This window comes from Thamnophis sirtalis, unplaced genomic scaffold (genome assembly GCF_051295495.1).
Source record: "Thamnophis sirtalis isolate CommonGarterSnake01/CBP01778 unplaced genomic scaffold, rThaSir2_p1.2 scaffold_4, whole genome shotgun sequence".
Taxonomy (NCBI): domain Eukaryota; kingdom Metazoa; phylum Chordata; class Lepidosauria; order Squamata; family Natricidae; genus Thamnophis; species Thamnophis sirtalis.
In genome coordinates this window covers 46668019-46690148 of record NW_028261384.1, presented here as the reverse complement: position 1 = coordinate 46690148, position 22130 = coordinate 46668019, and the positions used below count along the sequence as shown (strand labels likewise).

General features: G+C 35.0%; 1 protein-coding gene across 2 annotated transcripts in view; it reads left to right on the top strand.

The window, feature by feature from the left end:
* Positions 1–22130, top strand: part of ZNF385D (zinc finger protein 385D) — a 300858-nt gene that overhangs the window by 109587 nt on the left and 169141 nt on the right. Inside the window, exon 1 of one of the 2 annotated variants that reach the window (XM_014051913.2) lies at positions 5967–6244. The exons of the other annotated variant lie outside the window; for it this stretch is intronic. Within the exon in view, the coding sequence (XP_013907388.2) occupies positions 6223–6244 (22 nt within the window). The 5' untranslated portion in view covers positions 5967–6222. Of the gene's footprint in view, positions 1–5966; positions 6245–22130 lie in introns of those variants that run through there. 2 annotated transcript variants of the gene reach the window in all.

Here is a 22130-nt window from a genome sequence, read left to right as displayed (position 1 = left end):
TAATTGATAATAAATCTTTTCCTCCTGATATATGTTATTAGGATATTAACTAGAGTTGACAAATCAGGCAACATTTTACACATTTTTTCTTTTCCTTATGCCAATTCTTATACACCACTAAAAATGGAAACAATTCTAACAGCTCAATTCAAATTTGGACAACTATTTTTTGCTGGTATCTTCATCCTCAAAGCAGGAGTCTTATTATGCAAAAAAACATGATATTGCTTCAATGTGGATGCTACATATTTTCTCCCTTATAGTTGATAAATTCATTTTGTTTTTATAAATTTTGATAATATTTTGCAGGGAGTAACGAGGCCACTACTTTATCTATAACTAATATATAACATATAGTAATGTGGACAAGAATGCACCCAGTTCACCTTAAAATAAAAATAAATAATAAAAATTCCTTGCATCTTTCAATATTAGATACTTTAAAAGTTCTCCAATCTGTTGCTGAAGCCTCAAATATTTCAAAGCCTATATGTGAACTAATATTGAATTGATAAAGTCTGGAAAGACTAAAACTTGCAAAGACACTATGCGTCAAAGGTGAATCTTTGTTTACTTTTTGGAAGTGCTTCTGAAACAGATTCTGGAAAGCTATTTCCAACAGAGAAAGGGCCAGTTGATCAGATAGAAGCCAAACTAATGAAAAGCATCATGGAAGTGACAGGAAGATTAATTAAGTCCCTCCAGTTGTATTCACAGGCGACTGTGCAGAGTTCCTTTGGGTAGTGCTGCAGTTAAGTAGTATTCATGGTGACAAATATTGCAGAGTTCTGGAACTGACACTTCTGATTCAAGTGTAAAAACAAAGCAAAGCATCACATTTAGTAATTATTTTAAATTTTGTCCAATGAGGATAGAAAAAAAACAGTGATAAAACTCCTGTGCTTTGTTGAAAATACATAGAAGTATACAACACATCTGTTAAACAGCATGCTGTTTAGCTGGCTTTTTATTTTCAGGGGGGGGGGGGGGGAAATCAGCAAGTTGCTGTCATGCTATTACAAACCAGTTATGGGCCACATAGTTGGATCCAGAATCTTTTAGGCTGCCGGAAACCATCACCTTTGTAACTACAGGCAGGGCTGCTCTATGGAAAAGGCGTTATACCATGAGGTATTTAAATATTCAAAAATCTTTTGTTTCTGAGCATTTTAGCCTTGAGATTACATTCTTTTAAAGTTTCTTTTGGTTTTCCTATTCTTCAGAAATCATTAATAGTTCTACAAATGCAGATTTACTTGAAGCATTTTATTCAACTTTATTGCACCATATCAGTTGCTGTGTTAGAATGCGTATACAAGAAGATGTATGAAGGAAGACTATATATCCAAAGGAGGGAATGAAACAAGACACATCAAAATCTGGAATGGAATAGAGGAAAGGGGAAGAGATTTAGGATAGCTTATGCTAGGGTATATCTATTATATTGTAGGTATATAGGATACTACAAATAACTGAACCTTGACTGGATTATTTTGGCAATTTTGATGCCAGGCACAGCCCATAAAACAATCCAGTAACCTTGACTAATCCTTCCATCAGAGTTGCATAGGTTTTCAAGTGCCGGTAGATATTTCAGTTTGATGAAGACTTGCACTAACCTACCATTTAAGATGGCTTCACAAAGTAATGGGACTCTCCCTTGCCCCTAGAGTTAAGTGCCAACACTTTGCTTAATTTTGTCTCTGTATCTGACAATTTCAGTACAGTAGAACCTCCGGTCATGAATACTCCTGACCAAGACCAAATTGTGTTCTGACCCAAAAATTCACAAATTATTTTGGGACCAATTTCCCCTTCTATGCCATTTTTTTGGGTAAGTGCTAAATTTCCAAAAATTAGGTTCGGATCACAACCAAATCAGTTTGCAGCCAAAGTTATGAAATGAATTATAGTTGTGACCAGAGATTCTACTGTATCTGCAAAAAGGTTCTGCACAAGTGTCAGTTGAGAGCACCAGGTGATGCAATAAGTTTATCACTATTCCACTATTTGTGGAATTCAAATAGTGTTACTTTTTCATAGCACCTTCACATATAAAGAGGTTTGTAGAACTGAATCAAAGCCAATTTGATCAAGTTCATAAGTCCAACATGTATTTAAATAATATTTTTCAGTAAGTAAGAATACAATTATGATCTTCACTCAAATGTCCAACTCTTCTGAACAGCGGTAAAGCTTAAATACCATATTTTTCAGAGTATAAGATGCACCTTTTTTTCGAAAAGAGGGTGAAAATCTGGATGCATCTTATACACTGAAACCCTGCTCTGTGCATCCTGTTTTTCACAAAAATGGACACGCAGAAGGTTTGGAAGGTCTGTAGAGTGCCCAAAAACAAGTGAAAATGGGCCCATTTTTTTCATAAAAATGGGGGAGTTTTTTTGCTTGTTTTTGCCCTTCCCACTCCCCTGGAGCACTTTACAGATCTTCCAAACCCTCTGCATGCCTCATTTTTGTGAGAAATTGCCTGTTTTTTTGCATCCCACACCCTCTACATGTCATGTTTTTGCCCTCCCTGGCCCCCAGGAGCACTTTGCAGGCCTCCCAAACGCTCTGCATGCCCCATTTTTCACATGTCCTTTTACTAGAAGTATAATCTTTTAGGCCAATGTAGATTGGTTATAATCTGCCCTGATGAGCTTCTTTGTGTTGCGGTTGGAATTGCTTTCCTCAAGATAAGTTTAGATATGTGTTTCTCTTCTTTGATGCTGGGGATTATCTGCTTATTTCCCAATCCAGCTGCACCATTTCTAGAAAAAGCTACCACTTCATTATTTTTTTACAATGAGTTGCTTCAGCAACTCTTTGATGAGGCAGTGTGCCTATACAAAAAAAATCCACATGGCCCTACGGTTTTTATGCAACTGAGGTCATCATGCTGATCCAAAAAGAAAATATGAGTTTAGAGGAATATGGAGATAACCTTGATGAAAAATTTCAAGAAATGTTTTGGGAAAGAGGAAGGATTGAGAGGAAAAACTCAAAATAGTCTTGCTTTAATGCTACTTGGTATAAGAGGGGAAGAAAATTCTGGCAGGTTTCCATGATTCTGTTATTAAATCTTACAACAATAAAGCAACTTACCTGTAATTGTGATGGGTGCACCTCTGGATGCACGTCTGATCTCCTTTCCAGATGCTAGTTCAGAGGAGGAAGATGATCCATTCCTGGCACCCCCAGGAGAGACAGGGCAGTGAGCCCAGAGGCTGTTGGAGATGCAAATCAGGAAGCAGAAGCTCCATCTTGATTGAACAACTGCAGCTGGAACAACCAGGTGGCCAGGTGGGTAAACTCAGACAGTGAGAATCACAGCTGCAGTAAGTAACAGCCTCCAGGCAGGGAGTAAGCACAGCCACTAGTGGCTAGCGCAGATAAGGAGAAATTATTCCCTCCCTCGAATCCAATGGTACTCAGAGCAGAGAGGCGATAGGAACAATGCCAGGCTATTCACAAGGTTCTTAAATTCTTAAATTTGTGTAATTTATTTCTTTTTTTAAGTTCTTAACCACATAATTTAAATTTTCTTTTATTTAAGAATGAAACTAAATTCACCAGGTGGTTTTTCAAATTTGCTGTGTTGAAGATCTGTAATGTCTTTATGTAAACAATTATTTTCCAAAAGTAATTACAAAGTCAGTGAGTGAGTTTGGTGTCCTTTAAAAAGCTTTGAAGCAATTTAAGAGCATGATCCCTTTGTCCCTTGGAACTCAAATCTATAGGAAACAGCTATCTTGTAATTACTTGTGAGGAGCAGCTGTCCAGAGAACAAATAAGTGATTCAACACACTCTCTTTATTCCGAGAGGTTCTATAGAACCAACTTACTTGCCAATCTTAGCTATGCTTTTCATCTCTCTAATTCAGAGACATATTTTTTCACCATTTATCACCAAGAAGCTCACTGCATTCGCAATTTTATAACTAGATGGTGCCACTGCTTCACTAAAATAATTTTTTAAAAATATCTTATTTAATGGATAGTTTAATGGATGCCATATAGCTTCTCTTTTCTATTCCTGAAATATTTCAATACAATCGAGTAAATGATCTCCTATAACTATTATGCATTTATTTTTGCTTACTGAATATGTAAATCCTATATTGTTTTTCTTGTTTGAGGCCTGTGTTATATTCACTATTGAGTTAAACAATGAAGTTTTTTTTAAAGCAGGGCTTAATTCATAGGTTCTTGTAAAAAAAATAAAAAACAAACTTTAAGTGTCCTACATTTATCATCTTTTTGATGCAAAGGCTATTTAGACCTGCTTTCTTCTTTTCTCCTTTTATCAGTTAATAGGCTTGTATTAATTAGTACTAATTGCTTTTACTTTGTTTATTTATTACTTTAAGCCTAATTAATATAAATGAAGTAATTAGAAGAATGAAGCTGGTGTTAAATCTTATCTGAATAGATAAAAATGCTTTGGTATATTTTCCTTTTCTTGTTTTTTTTCTTTATCTAAAATGAGCATTGCTACCCAAAGAATTTACATTGATTTCATTGTAAAACAATGTCCTATAGACCCACAGGAAAAGTAGTCTTATTAGTTTTCATCAAAATCTGACCTCTTCTCTTCTTAAAAGTAGAAGTGTATGTTAATAATTGTGTCTCTGATCTCAGTACTCAAATGCCAATTGTAATAATGTGTCAGATCATGTGCGAACTGGCTGGATGCATTGCATTTGCCTTCTAAACAAGACAACCAAATAATGATAATCTCCCAGAAATGTCAACTGGGCATGTCAGTAGTCTTGTGATAAAAGGTTCAAATCTTTTTTTTAAAATCATGATAATGCTTTCTCTCCTCTTTTTATTAATTGCAAGCCCATGAACTGAGAGTGGTAATATGAATCTATTCATAATATCCTGTTTAAAAGGTTTGTGATAACACAATAGACTTCAGTGGCTACTGTGCTATCAATATTGTTTATCTCATATAGAAACAGAACAAGGAGGGAATAAAATATCTGATTATTTCAGGATTTTAAATGATAAATGATTTTCTGTGAACATGCTAAAGATTTCAAAGGTTTCCTATGAAATTTAATTATCCTCTAGATAGTGAAGAATGAACTTTTTCTGATTGTAGACTCCTTTTTTAGCCAAATAACAGCACCCACATGTAAGATTCTTTACAGATATTTGCAAAAGACAAGTTGCTTAGGAAAGAAACCCTAAATTTCTTAAGAGTGAGTAAGCATACTTGATAGACAAGGCTTGTTGAAAGTAGGATAAAGTATCCTGGAAAAGGACAAACATCTTTGTGTGTTTGTGTTAGTTGTGGGTCTCCATTTCTTAAAGTAGCTGGGATTGTGCAGCCTTGCAGGAAGACAGGGCAATTCCAAAATATGCAGAATGCTATGGTACCTTCACCCAGCTTTCTTTTATTTATTTTTAGAATTTATGTGCCTTCCCTGTCTGCTTGATTCTTTTTAAAGCAACCTTCCTCCAACCTGAGGCTTTTACACTAGGAGGTAGACTTTAAATAATGGGTGTTGTAAAACCATATCTAAAAGGTGCCAAGTCAAGGAAGAATGTATTAAGTTTCTGACTTTAAGGGAGAAAGGCAGGTGTCAGTCTCAAGCCTTGTTCCCTGATATGCATCTTTGCTTGCAAGCTTCCCCTGGAGGCTGTCCTTAGCTTGGCCAGAACGCTGCCCTTTTGAACTTGGTCTTCTCCATGGCGAAGAGCAGCTAAAGTTGCTTCCCCTTGCGAAACGGAGGTATTGTGTCCGTGGCCATGTTTGATGCCAGTTGTGGGGCTGGGCGGGAAGAGAGGAGAGCATGTGGGCTAACAAAGTGGCTTAATCAGGAGCACCGGCTTCCACCCTGAGTCGCCAGTTCCCAGCTCCCCCGATCCTCAATGAAAGAGCGGCGTCCAAATAGCCCGCGCTCTATTAGTAGTACTCCCGGTCCTGATGTCACAGCAAGGACATCACAAGGAGGAGTCAGATTACACTAAGACTGGGCAGTGCAGCATGCAGCGGGAGTCGGCGCTAAACCAGAGCTGGATTGTATCGGGGGAAAGCCTGTCTTTCAAGCCTTGAGCCAAGGAGGCTCACGCCGCTCGCTCTCGGAGGCTTGGAAATTTCCACATCATGTAGGATGAGACAGACTCGCTCTGCTTCAGGCGGCAGCAGCAGCTCGGCGCGGGAGCTAATGCTGAGCAGCACCCGGCGGTGGAAGCTGGAGTGCCCAATTAATGAGAAACATAATGTATTTTGGTAAGTCTCTTTCCACTCCGGCTTCCTTCTTTCGCGACGGATGTCAGCGATAACCTGGGAAAGGGTTTTGAGCTCTTACCTTCCTTCTGTGGCTGTGCCTAGACTTCGCCTTCGAGAAGGACGGTGGAGGCGTTTCTTTCTCCCTTGAGAGCAAAGGAGACACGTCGATTGCCTCGGGAAAGCCGATTTTCTTTTGCCGGTGGTAGCTCTGCCGGGCTGACCTGTCTGCAGAGGGAACGACGGCCAGTTCCCATGTTACCCCCCCCCCCCGCCCTTCTACCTTCAAAGAAAACCTGGGTGCCAACCGCTGTTGCAGGGATGGCGAAGCGTGGGAAGTTGGAAGCAAACTTAATGCCATAAGGCACAACCGGGCTTCGCTGATCTTTTAAGGATTCGTTGCGCTCTCTGTAAACTCTTCCACCTTCCCACTTTACAGAGCTTTTACAGAGAAAATCGCTGCTTTCTTTGCAGAGCTTTGGATTTCTTTGAGTATATTATTTTCCCCCTTCCTGCCATATTCCCAGTGATGGGGATGATCTCCCCACCCAAAACACGAGGCGAAGATCTGGTATTCGTGATAAGTGTGCGTGTAAAAAAAGCCTTCCGAAGTCTGGGAGCAGTTCAGCGTTTAGGCAGGCTTTAGGTGTGATGAAGCCTTTCTTCAGTTGGTTGGTTGAATTTATTCCAAGGAATATGCTGGAGCTAGGAAGCCCCCCCCCCATTTAACTTTAAATATGAGCGGCAGACAGAGAGACAAAATAAGTGGATAAGAGTGTTCCAACAAGGGGGGGGGGCTCTCTTGGAGGCAAATGATACAGTATAATAAAATTATAGCTTACCACTCTGATACATAGGAAAGGAACTAATGTATTTGAAAGGTAAAGGGAAAATATTTTTCTTTCTTTTGGCTCAGTAGCTTAGTGTTCTAGCAAGAATTTAGTGCAACTGATTGATATGCAGTAATACATAGCATTGAGACAAAAACTCCTGAGGATGTGGCTATAGATTTCTTTCATTAAATATTAAATCCAAAGTTGACTTGAACTTCAGGAGGTAGCTCTTTGATGGTTTTCTGTTCTGCTAATATCAGCTCCCCTTGATTTGGACTAGGAAGTTGGTTATGAGACCAGCATGTTTCATACAGCACTTTCCTTTTACTTTAGCTTTACTTTAGTGTTCACTATCCTGAGGCACTGAGAATGGTGTGCTCATCTTCAGAAAACTTTTTAAAATTTCTGAAAAGCCTCTCTTACAAGTGAGGAATGTTCTGTTATATCATCCACAAAGGAGAATTGGGAAATTAGTGAGAAGCTACCTTTTTTTTCAGGCTTTTTGTGTGGAGCTGTCAGCTCAATGTTTTCAGAGATTTGTAAGAAATTAAGTGCAACCCAAAGTATTTTGTGACCATGCAGTAAATAGAAGGGAAGTTATAGTGCTATGCTATGCAAGTTGACACTTGCTGAAAAGCTGTGAGAGCTTGCTGAAATCAACTTATATTGCTTGCTTTTCTTGAAATGTCCCCTTTAAAATTCGTAGTATGAAATGTGCTGCCAGCTGAGCTTTTAGAATAGATTCTCATTATTGAGCTATGCAATACTTTTGCATTTGATCTTGGCAAAGACCTGTGATCTATGTTATGTCTGATCACAGCTGTGGGATCAGTATATTACTAGGTATAAGTCTTGTGTTCTCCAACAAATAAAATGAATCATTGGCAATGTTTTCATTTATGTATATCCAAGGTTTCAAAAGCTTAATATTTCTTCACCATGGCTTTACTGTTTAAAGTCTTTCTAACCTCTTAAACCCACATAATGTCAGCTATTCATGCATTATTTTGAATATGCATTATGATCATTTTATCACTTTAAACATATTTCTGTTTCCTGAATTGGCTCAACTAATTTGAGGGGAAATATGCATTCCTAGCATTTTTTAAATTCAAATTGAAAGATTCCATATCTTTTTTTCCAATACCAAACATGTTCAGAGCACTGACTGACATCCCTATTTTTCTCTAGCTATTTTGGTAACTATGTCATTCACACTTTCAAAGTCTAAAATTTGACATTTCACCTGTCCCTATTAGGAATCATGTAGAATGAAATAGACTTGGCTAAGTACAATTTTGACTAGAGAAAAGGATAAAAATAGGACATTGCTATTTTATGTGAAGGAATAAGATACAAAGGAATGGATAACTGTGGTTAGGAAAATGGCATATTAAAGCTTGCATTTTTAATGTAGGTATTTAATGCTAAATAGTATTCTATTTAGAATAAGTTTCAGTTTTTTTGAAAATCTTGCTAATTTCTGCTAAAAATAATTTTATGCAAAACATTAATTTTATATATGTATGTATCTATGTGTGTGTATCTATGTGTGTGTATGTATGTATGTATGTATGTATGTATGTATGTATAGAGAGGGAGGGAGGGAGGGAGAGAGAGGAGAGGGGAGGAAGGGAGGGGTTGGTTTCCTTCACTTCTGTAGGCCTTTTATGTCTTCCTCCAATAAGCTATAAATTATGCCTAAGGCTATAGTAACTTTTTCTGCTTGGCTTTTTGCTATATTCTGGCATTAAATTGTCATCTTTAGAGCAGCACCTTTCTTATTTATATGATCATCAGGGGTAGATAAGAGGAATATCATTTTCTTTTTTGTTCCTTGGATATGTGAATTGACAACATTTAGATGCGACATTTAGTTCTCTAAGGAATATAATTTTGTAATTTCAGCACCATTATTAATTCTGCTGAATCCATTGAGATTGGCAAGTTGAGGGTTGGGGTGCTTGTTTCATGACACTGACAGTTTTTTTTTTAAATAAAGTGCTCAACTTTTTCTATACAATTACTGGTTGCAGCTGGATAGCATTTAGGTTGCATCAGCCTCATTGAATACAATACTTATCAATTTTATTAAGAATGTGTTGGAGAAATTACGATTCTGTCTTATCCCTTCAACTGATTAATTTCCCCTTCTTTGGCAAGGTAGCAGACAGGTTTTTGAGGTCTCAGGCAGAGAAGGATCTTTTCTATCAACATTATTGTCATCCTCTATGTTAGTATAAGTGGGAAATAACATAAAATAGTAGCAAGCCATATTACAGCATAAATTATTATTAAAAAGAATGAACCTAATTGTACTCTCCAAAATTGTTAATCTTTATTATCAAAAGGTATTTGCTGTGAACCTTCTCAAGACCAAAAAAAATCTTCTTTTTGGTATTCTGGAAGGTCTCATCCTTGTGCAGATTCTACATAACGAAGAGATACAGTTAGGAGTAATTTTTCATCTGCTTATAACAGGTAATCTTGAATTTAAAAGGTCTGACATAAAATTTAAAGTACAACTTTCTCTTGGGAGTTTAATTTTAATAGATATTATTAAAATATATGTATCCCAGTCTGCTTTAATCAGAAGAAAGTACCTGCTTGCTTATGCAAGGCCATTATCATTTTGTGGTGAATAGCTTTGTTGAGCTGAATGCAACAGTCTTCCTTGTACTCAGAAACAGGAAGGGGAAAGGCATTTTGATGGGGATTAGAATCCAGGAGAATGTTACCTCCATGACTGCAGTCAGAATACATGCTTATGTTGCAATTACATTATTGTGCATGTGTCTTAGGAAACCCAGCAATCTACACAGTGTGTGTGTGTGTGTGTGTGTGTGTGTGTGTGTGTGTGATTGTGTGTATGTGTGTGTGTGTGTATGTATATATATATATATATATATATATATATATATATATATATATATATATATATATATATATATATATATATATATATATTATATTTCAGATATATTTGCTTTGTAGAAATATTCTTTTGGGGAAAAAAAGCTACAGAAAGACTCCTCCTTTTTTGATAACTCATTTTCTCTAGAGGTTTTTTGTTGTTGTTGCTATACTGTCATTTTGAGTAATTCTATGATGTTCTCATTTTTATCCCTGGGTTTTATAGTGAACTATGTTACAACATTATGCTTAATATATCTGGATCTATTCCATTTTGAGAGGCTGCAATTTTTTGTAAATAGTAGAGAGAAACACAGAAATTTGTCACATTTCTTTCACACGTTTCTTTTCAGGGGCCAGTTCCCTCTCCCTTCTAGTGAACACAGTTCTGGATATAATCTTGTCTTCTTCATATTCTTTCTTTGAATATCACCTTTTACTTTTGCCATAGTTTTATGAAGGAAAAATTGATAATGGATGAGCCTAAAAGAAAACAAAATGTTCTTCTCTCCTGAACCTCACTTAAAAAGGTAAACTGAAAATGTGAAATAAATCACTTGCCATTTCATAGAAGTACTTCTAGTTGTTAACAAGCTGCAACATACATTGGGGAAAATTCTATACAGTGAAGTATTTCTCTATGAATGAATCACAGCAAATCCTTAAGAGAGCACATTAAAAATAAAATGCTTTTAGACACAATTTATACTGAGCTGTTCTCTCTGTGGTATTTCACAATCAATGTGTTCAATAAAATACTGTAGTTAATACATAATGGATGTTGATTATAACAATATAATGTTTTTTAGAATCATCAAGTTACAAGAATTTTGAAATTCCAAAATATTTTTTAGTGTGGTTGTATTTGTTGGAAAGTGTAGTATACATTTCTGAATCTTGAAATGTATAAATGCATAAATGAGTGAGGGCATTACAAGGAGTAACAATCCATATCACATCATTAAAAATCCCTATTATAACCTTTATTTAAAACAGAATTCCTGTTTGCAGACATTTTAAGAACTTTTATTATTCAAGAGATGTTTCATGAATTCCGATATTGGAGGAATCCAATAAACATTTTTGAAGCTGCATAATCTCTTAACATCTATCTCAACAGTTTTACACTTCATGATAGGAAAGGCACCATCATGGCTTTGAATGACTGAATTATAATATATTATTGATATTACTGACAAGGTATAAATAAGGTAAAAGTTATAATCAATCGTGGGCAAGGTCAAAAAAGGGGATTAAAAATGGCAACCTCAGCAAAATTAGGGAAAAAGACCATATCCAATGTGATCTCAGCAACGCCCCCCTCCTCAAATCAAAAAACAATGGAGAGTGCATGGGGGTTGGAGAAAGGGGAAAAGATGGCAGAATCAGCGGGACCAGCACCTACGATGCAAAACATGCAATCGATGCTCCAGATGATACAGGAGACCTTGGCTATAAGCCAAGAAGAGACAAGGAAAAATCATGAAGAATTAAAAAATGAAATGGGAGAATTGAAAGGAACTTCCTTTCAATATAGACGATAAGGTTGAAAAGATACAGAATGCCTTAGCAATCAACGAACAGAAAATCCAATGTATGGAAGAAAAAATACAACACTCAGATCAGATGATGGAAAAATGGAAATAGAATATAGACAACTTAAAAAAAATTGGAATTATCAATAATCCAACTTGAAAACGAAAAAGCGGCATTCTACCTAAGATTTCAAAACATACCAGAAGAGAAAGAGGAAGATCTGAAAGAAAAAATGATTAATATCCTTACTGAATTTCTGCAAAAAACAAAACAGGAAGTGAGAGGGAATATTGATGAGGCTTACTGGGTGAATACTAATTATGCAAGGAGACACAGGCTCCCAAGAGAAGTGCATGTAAGATTCGCTAAGAAAACTGCCAGAGATGAAGTGTACAAAAAAACCAGAGAAGAGACGATTATACTACAGGGAATAGAGCTGACCATGCTTAAACAGATCCCACGGAGAATCCGGGAACAACACAGGCAATACCAATTTTTAACAAACGAATTGAATAAAAATAGAATAATGTACAGATGGCTGGTACGTAAGGGGTTCTGGTATCTTGGCAAGGAAAAAGATATAAGATAGAGAATTTAGAAGAAGCACCACAAATTCTATGAAGAACACTGTAATAGGGAAGGAGAACAAGGAAGCAATGAGGAACTAGAATGCAGAGGTCAAGTGGAAGAAACATCAGAAGACAGTGAAAGAAGCAGGAGAGAAGAACAGAGGCAAGAAAGAGAGAGAGCAGAGAAAGAAGGCGCGCGAGAGAAAAGTCAGATACAAACTAGAAGTAAAAGAAACAATTTCAGCTAAAAATGGATCAAGAAATAACAATTGTGTCAATAAACCTGAATGGACTGAATGCACCAAAAAAAGAGCCCAGATGTTTAATAAACTTAAGAAATTGAAAGTAGATATAGTCTGTATACAGGAAGTGCATATTAAAAGAGAACATAGGAATCTACTGGAAAATAAAAAACTAGAGAAATTATATACAGGATTGGCAGATAAAAAAAAGTGGGATAGCAACCTATATAAAGGAAGAAATAAACTCCAAAGAAGTTTACTCAGATGAAGAAGGCAGAATGCTAATGATTGAATTAGAGACAACAGAAAAACTAATATTATTAATAGTCATATATGCACTGAACCAGAAACAAGAGGAATTTTATAGGAAATTACATAACAAAATAAATGAATTAGAACATGAAAACATTTGCTTAATTGGCGACTATAATGCAATAGTAGATAAAAAACTGGACTATGAAAGCAAAAAGAAAAATAAAACAAAAAAATACATTACCCAAATCCTTTTTTGAGATAGCAAAGGAATATAAATTATAGGATATTTGGAGAGAAAGACACAAAACAAGAAAGCAATATACTTTTTATGCGAGCACCCATCAATCTCTATCAAGAATCGACATGGTTTGGATCTCATCCGGGCTGTGTAATCAAGTAGACGAAATCGAAATAGAACGAAATGAGCAGATCATAACCCAATAAAAATAAGATGGAAAGGTCAAAAAAGAAGAAAAAGATGGATGATGAATTCAAGTATTGCAAAAGAAACCGAATACACTGAAATGCTAGAGAAAGAATTAAAAATGTTCTTTAAAATAAATAAAAAAGAAGACACCTCAATTCAAAGTCTATGGGATACCATGAAAGCATACACAAGAGACCTTACGATTGCCTATATGGCGAGAAAAAGCAAAAAGCAAAAAGAGCAACTAGAAGGCATGCAAAAAGAACTTAGAGAAGCGGAAGAACTACAGAAAGATCCAAAGAATAAAACTAAAAAGGAAAGAATAGAGGTGATAAAACATAAGATCAACTTAAAAACTCAAAAGGAATTAGCAGAGAAAATCAAAACAGTCAGACAGAACGGTTCCACCACAAAAGCGCGGAGTACAAAATCACGCTCGACGAAAGTGCGCATTTGACGTCATCACAGCGCGACAAAAACATTGCGCTGTTATGGAAAAATGTAAAAATAAAGCGAAAACCTTACCCTAACCCCCCCAAACCTAACCCTAAACCTAACCCTTAACCTAACCCTAAACCTAACCCTAAACCTAACCGTTAATGTAACGCTAAACCTAATGCTAACCCTTAACCTAACGCTAAACGTAACCCTAACGCTCTAAACCTAACCCTAACCCTTAACCTAACCCTAACCCTAACCCTTACCTTTATGTGAATCGGCTTGCTTTAATTTTAATTTTATTTCAATTTTTAATTTTTTTCGTCGCGCTGTGATGACGTCACATGCACGCTTTCGTCGAGCGCGATTTTGTACTCCACGGTTTTGACGGGTCACGAGACAGAACTACTTCGAACATGCCAACAAACCAGCACGATGGCTGGCATATAGACTGAATCATCTAACCACTAATGATTTGCTTTCTAGGGTCAAGAAAACAAAGATTGCAGCTAGAGTCCTTTCGGACCATAACCCAGTTTGGATGGAGTTGGGAAGGGTAGTGCAGGCAAGAAGGTTTTGGAGACTGAATGAAAATTTATTTAGATATGAAAACTATATTAATGATTGTAAAAAATTACTATCTGAATATTTTGTTTTGAATATGAATAAGGGTACATCTATGGAATTTGTATGGGATGCAAGCAAAGCGTATATGAGAGGAGTTTTGATGAATATAAATAAAACACATAGAAATAAGCAAGGGTTAAAACGAACAGAACTGGAAGAGGAAATTAAGAGAAAAGAGCTGGAGTTAACAAGGAAACCAGACGATACAAAGGTTAAGGAAACTATTAACATATTAAAATCTCAATTTGACATGTTGATCTCTGACCAGGTAGCTACTAATTTATTATATGCAAAACACAATACTTTTTGTAATGCAAACAAACCTGGCAGATGGTTAGCTTATCAGATTAGGAAAAAAAGGAAAACTCGAAATATATCTAAACTGATTTACAGAGGGAAGGAGGTGTTCCAACAGGAAGAGATTCAAAAGGCTTTCTGGGAATTTTTTACAGAACTGTATAAAGGGGATAAAATTAATGGTTTAGACATAGACAAATATTTAGATAAGGAGAAAATATCTTCAGTTAGAGAAGAACACAGGCAAAAATTGAATCAACCAATAACCTCGGGGGAAATCCTGCAGGTAATTAAGCAATTAAAGCCAGGGAAAGCACCAGGTACAGATGGCTTGACAGCGGTTTACTATAAAAACTTACAGTTAGAAATGGTAGAACCTCTTAGAGAATTATTTAATATGATTCAAACGGAAGGTAAAGTCCCTCCATCTTGGAAGACAGCGTTTATATCTTTGATACCCAAAGAAGATCAAGATACTACTCAACCCAAAAATTATAGACCCATTTCATTACTGAATGTAGATTATAAAATTTTTACTAAAATATTAGCAAATAGGTTAATGTTGGTCATTCAACAATTGATACATACGGACCAAACAGGTTTTATACAAGGGAGACAGATGAAAAGTAATGTCAGATTAATTATTAATGCATTAGAATATTTGGGAAAGAACAACCAGATCCCTGCTGCGTTTATATTTTTGGATGCTGAGAAGGCCTTTGATCGAGTTAACTGGCAATTTCTGCTGAAGATATTGCAAAAAATGCAGATAGGAGATAATTTTTTACAGTCAATTAAAGCAATATACCAACAGCAAACAGCACAAATCATAGTCAATGGAAGTTTAACAGACTCTATTCAAATTGGAAAAGGTACAAGACAGGGTTGTCCTTTGTCCCCATTATTGTTTATTATAACTTCGGAAGTATTGTTGAATAAAATACGGGGCTTGGATGGTTTAAAAGGGATCAAGATTAGGCAGCAAGAATATAGAGTCCGCGCTTTTGCGGATGATTTGGTCATAATATTGGAACAACCGCAGGAATCCAGTATGGTTTTAATGAATACGATTAATCAATATGGTCAAGTGTCTGGCTTTAAAATAAACTTAGGAAAAACCAAAACATTAGCTATAAATATGAATATTAAACAAAAGGAAGAATTAGGAGTGATGCTAGGATGTGAGGTAGTTAAAAAAGTCAAATATCTTGGAGTTAACATTTTAACTTCAAATGGGAAGTTATATAAGCATAATTATGAACCACTTTGGCATAGCATACAGACAGAGATGAAAAAATGGGAGAAATTGCACTTATCTTTGCTGGGCAGGATAGCGGTGTTTGTGTTTGTGTTTTTTTCTAAAGAAAAATAAAAAAGCTCTCTTAAAGGATGATGAGGGAAGAACTCGTTTCAAAGCGGAAGAAAAGAAGAATATCGTTCACAAATATTTCACAAAACTATTCACACAAGAATATATGGAGGAAACTAAAGTAAAACAATATTTAAATCTAGAAAAGATAACCCCAATCCCAAAAGAACAAAGGGAGGCGATAAATAGACCCTTAACTGAAGTGGAATCAGTCCTGAAAAATCAAAAAAATAATAAAACACCAGGACCAGATGGAATACCGGTGGAACTATGCAAATATAACAAAATAATATTGGAAGAGCTAGGAGTGGAAATGTTTAATGAGGTTTTAGGAAAATCCAAGATACCCGATTCATGGACTGAAGCAACAATATCCCTAATCCCAAAAGAGGAAACCGATCTACAAGAAATTCAAAATTACAGACCAATCTCATTATTAAACTCCGATTACAAAATATTTGCAGCAATTATGGCAGAAAGAATTAAACAGGTCTTAAATGAACGAATACATCCAGACCAAAATGTTTTTTTATCCCATAGATACTTGAAAAATAATATGAGAGTTATTCTAGACATAATAGAGTACTATGAGGCCCATCCAGAAAAGCAAATGGTACTGGTTTTCCTTGATGCACAAAAAGGATTTGATAACATAATTTGGAAATTTATAACAATACTATTGGATGAGATGAAATTCGGAGAAAAATTTACAAAAATGATAGAAAGATTTTATAGTACCCAGACAGCCAAAGTTCTGATGAACGGAGATCTAACAAAAAATATTGAAATAAAAAAAGAAGTCAGACAGGGATGCTCCCTCTCTCCTCTGCTATTTATACTGACTTTGGAAATTTTATTAAATGAAATTCGGAATGACCAGGGAATAAAAGGCTTAAGACTTAAAAATGAAGAATATAAAGTCCAAGCCCATGCCAATGACTTAGTATTTGCTTTAGAGGACCCATTAGAATCTAGTTTGAAATTAATTAAAAAATTAGTAGAATATGGCAAAGTGGCAGGACTAAAGATTAATAAAGACAAAACAAAAATGATAACTAAGAATATGACAAAAAAGCAAGAAGAGGAACTGGAAACAGCAACCGGATTGCAGTTAAATAAGAAAGTAAAATATTTGGGGATCTGGTTGTTAGAAAAATGTTCCACAATCAAAGAGGATAATTACAATAAATTAGTGATACAAATAAAGAAAGATTTAGAAAATTGGAAGAATATTCAATTATCACTTATGGGACGTATAGCAACAATTAAAATGAATATCTTACCAAGAATACTTTTCCTATTGCAAACTGCTCCTATTAATCCAGGTAAAAAATTCTTTCAAGGTTTAAAGAAATTAACTACTAAATTCATTTGGCAGGGACGCAAACCAAGCATCAAATTAAAGTCAATGCAAGACAGCAAGGAGAGGGGAGGCTTAGCACTACCAAATTGGGATCTATACGCAACTGCAGTAACAATGAAAATGATGAAGGATTGGATAGAGTTAAAGAATAAAAGAATTCTGATCTTAGAAGGCCATGTCCTGCAGGCAGGCTGGCATAATTTCTTATGGGATGACAAACATAAAACGCACAAATACTTTCAAAATCATTTAATTAGAAGAACTTTACTGCAACAATGGCTCAAAATCAAAAAAATCCACTATGTGAAAAGCCCAAATTGGCTATCACCAACAGAAAGAACGACGCACTCAAATTTTACAGATTGGAACAAAATCCTAAGATACGGAGATCTTATTGACAGACAGGGAAATTTAAAAACAATTGAAGAATTGGCAGATCAGAATATGAAAGTTGATTGGCTAACTTATCTTCAAATTAAAACTAAATACAATAAAGACACTAAAATATATGGTATTGAAACAGAACCACATGAATTGGATAAAATTATTCAAAGTCCGGACAAAAAGATGATAGGGAAAATATACAAATTCCTCTTGAAGTATCAAATGGAAGAGGAAATTGTGAAAGAACCAATGATAAAATTGGCACAGAACTTTGGCTATAACATTGGACTAGACAAATGGGAAAAATTTTGGGGAATAAATTTAAGAATGACATTATCAATCCCATACAAGGAAAACCAGTACAAAATGCTTTATAGATGGCATCTGGCACCATCAAGGTTGGCCAAAATTTCAACCAATACCTCTCCAAATTGCTGGAAATGTGATTTGGTACATCGCACATATTATCATTTATGGTGGACTTGTGAAGAGGCAAAAAAATTCTGGAAAAGGATCAAAAATTGGTTGGAAGAAATAACAAAGGTTAAGTTAGATTGGAAACCTGAATTCTTTCTATTAGGAATTATACCGATGAAATACAAAAAAGAAATACAATATCTAATACTACATATACTTACAGCAGCAAGGATCGCTTTCGCCCAGAAGTGGAAAAACAAACTAACCCCAAATGAAGATGAAATAATAAGAAAAATTATGGACTGTGCCGAAATGGATAAATTAACGAAAGAAAAACAGGGAAAGGAGGAATCAGAATTCTATCGGATATGGGATAATTGGTATAGTGGAGCAAAAGCAATGAAAAAATAGAATAACACTCAAAAATAATAATTATGAGTAAAATAAGGGGGCCAAGATTGGTGAATTCAAATCAGAACAATAGCTGGAAGCTAGACTGTAGAATCCTAAAGAAAAAAGGAAAGGATATGAAACAAAAATGGGTGTGTGGAAATACCCTCCCCAAGAAAACATGAACTGGGATCTGAAAGAGACACCTATAACAATAGAAAAAGAAAGGAAGGGAAGAAGGAAGGAAAGGAGGGGAGGAAGGAAATAGAGAATGGAGGGACGAAGGAAAGGTAAGGAGTGGAGGGTAGAAGAGAGAGGAAGAGAAGGAGAGATAGTAAGAGAGGAAGAAGAAGTGTGGAGGAGAGGTAAGGGAAGGTGGGTGGAAGGGAGAGAAAAAGAAGAACAGGAGGGAGGAAGAGAAAGAAAGAGTAGGGGAGAAAGTAGGAAGGAGAAGAAAAAGGGTAGGAGTAGGGAAGAGGTAAGGGAAAGAAGAAGGGGATGGAGAGGAGGAAGTAAGTAAGTAGAGAAGGAAGGGAGGGAGAAAAGAAAAGAAAGAGAAAACAAGGTGGTGTCTTAGCAGGTGTGAAGGATGGTAAATAAAGCATTTTAAACTATACCTTATAACCTTTCAAATGGAATAATAATAATATAAGAATGGCAAAGAAAAAGAATAATTATGTGAATGTATATCTATAACTGTATGTAAGAGAATAAATGACAGTAAAAATATAAAGCATAATATAGGTAAATAATATTTGGTCATAAGTAGCTAAGTTTAAATAAATAAAGAAATGTACATAAAAATGGATAACAAATAAGGAGATTATGAATGAAAGATAGAAATGTTTAGTAGGAAAAACACTAACTGCAAAGAAACCGATTCGGAATTGCGGTATGATATACGATGGAACTTATTGTTCCTATGTTGTTTTTAAGTTAGGTGTTTGTTTTTGTTGATGTGCTGATGTGTTTAAAATAAAAATTTATATATATAAAAAAAGAATGATTACTAGTTATGGAATTGTACCTTAGAAACAGGATTCTTTAACATTAAACCTGATCTACGAAATCTTGGCTCTTCGTATCAAGTCTACTTAGACCAATGGAGATGAGAGTAATAATAAATAAATTATTCAAAACAGAAGAAAGAATCAGAAAAATTCCCAGGGTTTTCTGGCAGTGGAGAATGTGGAGATATATAGAGATTCAATTATAATGGCCATTTTGCCTGCTTAACACAGAACTGAGTTTATATGTTCTGTTTATAGTTCACAGTTGCACTCTTCTTTAAGCAACATATTTCAAGCCAAACAGATAATGTAAGAGGTTCTTTTTTGTAGTTATTATAACAATATCTGAAGGTAACATAAATGAGATTCTATACCTCTTTAGTTTCCATGCACCTAAAGGAAAAAACTTTCCAAAACCTTTACAAAGGAAAAGAAAATAATTTTGAAATTGTCTAAAATGTTTGTGTGTGAATAAGTGTGTGTGTATGTGTATAAATGTATGTGTGTGTATGTGTGTATATGTGTATATACATATATACACATATACACACATATATATATATAATGTGTGTGTGCATGTATGTTTGTATGTATGTATGTATGTATGTATGTATGTATGTATATGTATATTTATGTATATGTGTGTGTATGTATACACACACACGCACACATACTGTATGTATATAAATCAGAGACCTCTTGAGGTCATGTACCCCTTATAAAATTCAACATGGCCTATTTTGCATTGTTTTTCAGTTTCTTGAAACAGTTGTGTTCCTAGTAAATTCTGAATGTTTTGGCTTCTCCATGATCTTCAAAGAGATCAATATGCCATTAAGGTCTCATGATTTATTAATAGAATATTTATATTTGCAAATAATTTTGCAGCAAGGTTATGTGATTGACATTGATCTTGTCAATGGATAAGAAAAGTATTTTTATTTTGTGGGAAATGACTAATATGAGTCCATGAACCCTGCTATTTTACTAATCATAATACATATGGAACTCTATGTTTGTTTTTATATTGTGGATTATAGATAGTCCCCGATTTACAACAGTTCATTTAATGACTGTTTAAAATTACAATGGCACTGAAAATGTGACTTATGACCATTTTTCACACTTACGACTTTTGCTCATATGCTTGGCAACTGATTCATACTTATGACCATTGCTGTCCCAAGGTCATGTGATCACTTTTTCCAGCCCTTTGGGAAGCAAAGATGGGGAATCCAGATTCACTTAATAACACCTTACTGCCTTATCAATTGCAGTGATTCACTTAACTGTGGCAAGAAAGTTGTAAAATGCAGCAAAACTCAATTAACAAATGTCTCATTTAACAACAGAAATTGTAAGTCAAGGATTACCTAGATTCCATTATTGTGACAAAATACATTGAGAGGGACACAAATTTGCTCATAATTTTAATCTTAAAGGGAATAACTACTTTATACTAGGTCATAACACTGAATGAGAATTATATTGGCCTTGTTCAAAGGAATGACTATTACAAATAATTTAGACTAAAGTTCAGGGTTGCAAAAAATTTCATAGATGAATGGCAGCATTAAAAGAATAATGTGATGTGGAAAACTAAATAAAAATACTCAGAAAAAGTAACTAAAACTGTATATGAAAAGTTGCTCTGTGTCATTAGGTAATTATATAGAAAGTGGAGTATATGACAACCTAGATCACTGTTTTAGATATTTGCTAGACCAAAAGATTTGTTCAATCTATTATATGTAATTAAGGAAATCCACAATTTTGCTTAAGAAATATTAGTTTCTCATATCACATGGTATATTTACATTTTTATATGCCAGAAATTATTCATCTTTTGCCCAGTCAAGGTTCAACACCCTTGCAAGTATCTTAATGCTTGGACCAGTTTACAAAGTTTGCTGTTCTTTCTACTGTACCTTCCTCTTGTTCAACCTTTAATAGTAGATAAGAGCAAACTGGCAGCCAAGAATATAAATCTGAGAGCTCAAAACACTTTCTATATAATAGAAACTTTGGTTTGCATCCCATGTATAACAAAGCCCTTGAAGTCCCAGGAGAAGTCAGTTAAACCAAGATTATCTCAATTCTATTTCTTATTTGAAAGCTTCTAAAGTGAAACTTTGAGGGTTCCTAACCTAATCCTTAATTTTGCAGGATTTCTCTTGAACCTTGTTAGGTCATTAACAACTAGTAATAACCAATTGTACATCATGATATTGTCCATCATATTTACTTGCTGCTTTTCTGCCAGATAGAGAGGGAAAAATTTTGTATTAGGCAATTAGATTTATATGCAATTTATACCCATTAAGGACCATTCTATCTTTATTTGTAATGATGACACTAAAATGATATTTTGTGGGTAAAGAAAAAGAAATATTATCATACAATGGAGAATCTACTGTTTCATTTCAATGTAAAATACCACTCCCAATTTCTTCCTTCACTGTTTGCAGCATAACCTCTCCTTACATGTAATGGTGGAAATTTGCACTGTGACTGTAATATTTTAATATTACATTTAATAATTTACATAATTAAATATTTGAAATATTGCAATAATATTTGGCAATTTCACATGCTATATTTTCTGTTTCTTAAATGTCTTTTAACATGTGTTAGTGTTGTGTGATGCAGTTTACGTATTCATGGAAGATAATGAAATGTACTTTTCGCTAATTATGATTATTGCCGTCCAATATCACAGTGTGAAGAATAATAGTCATGTCAAGATTGTTTTATTAGGAAGTGTGTATTTGTATGTGCAGACTAAAATGTTTTAAGAATGAAATAAATCAAATGAATAA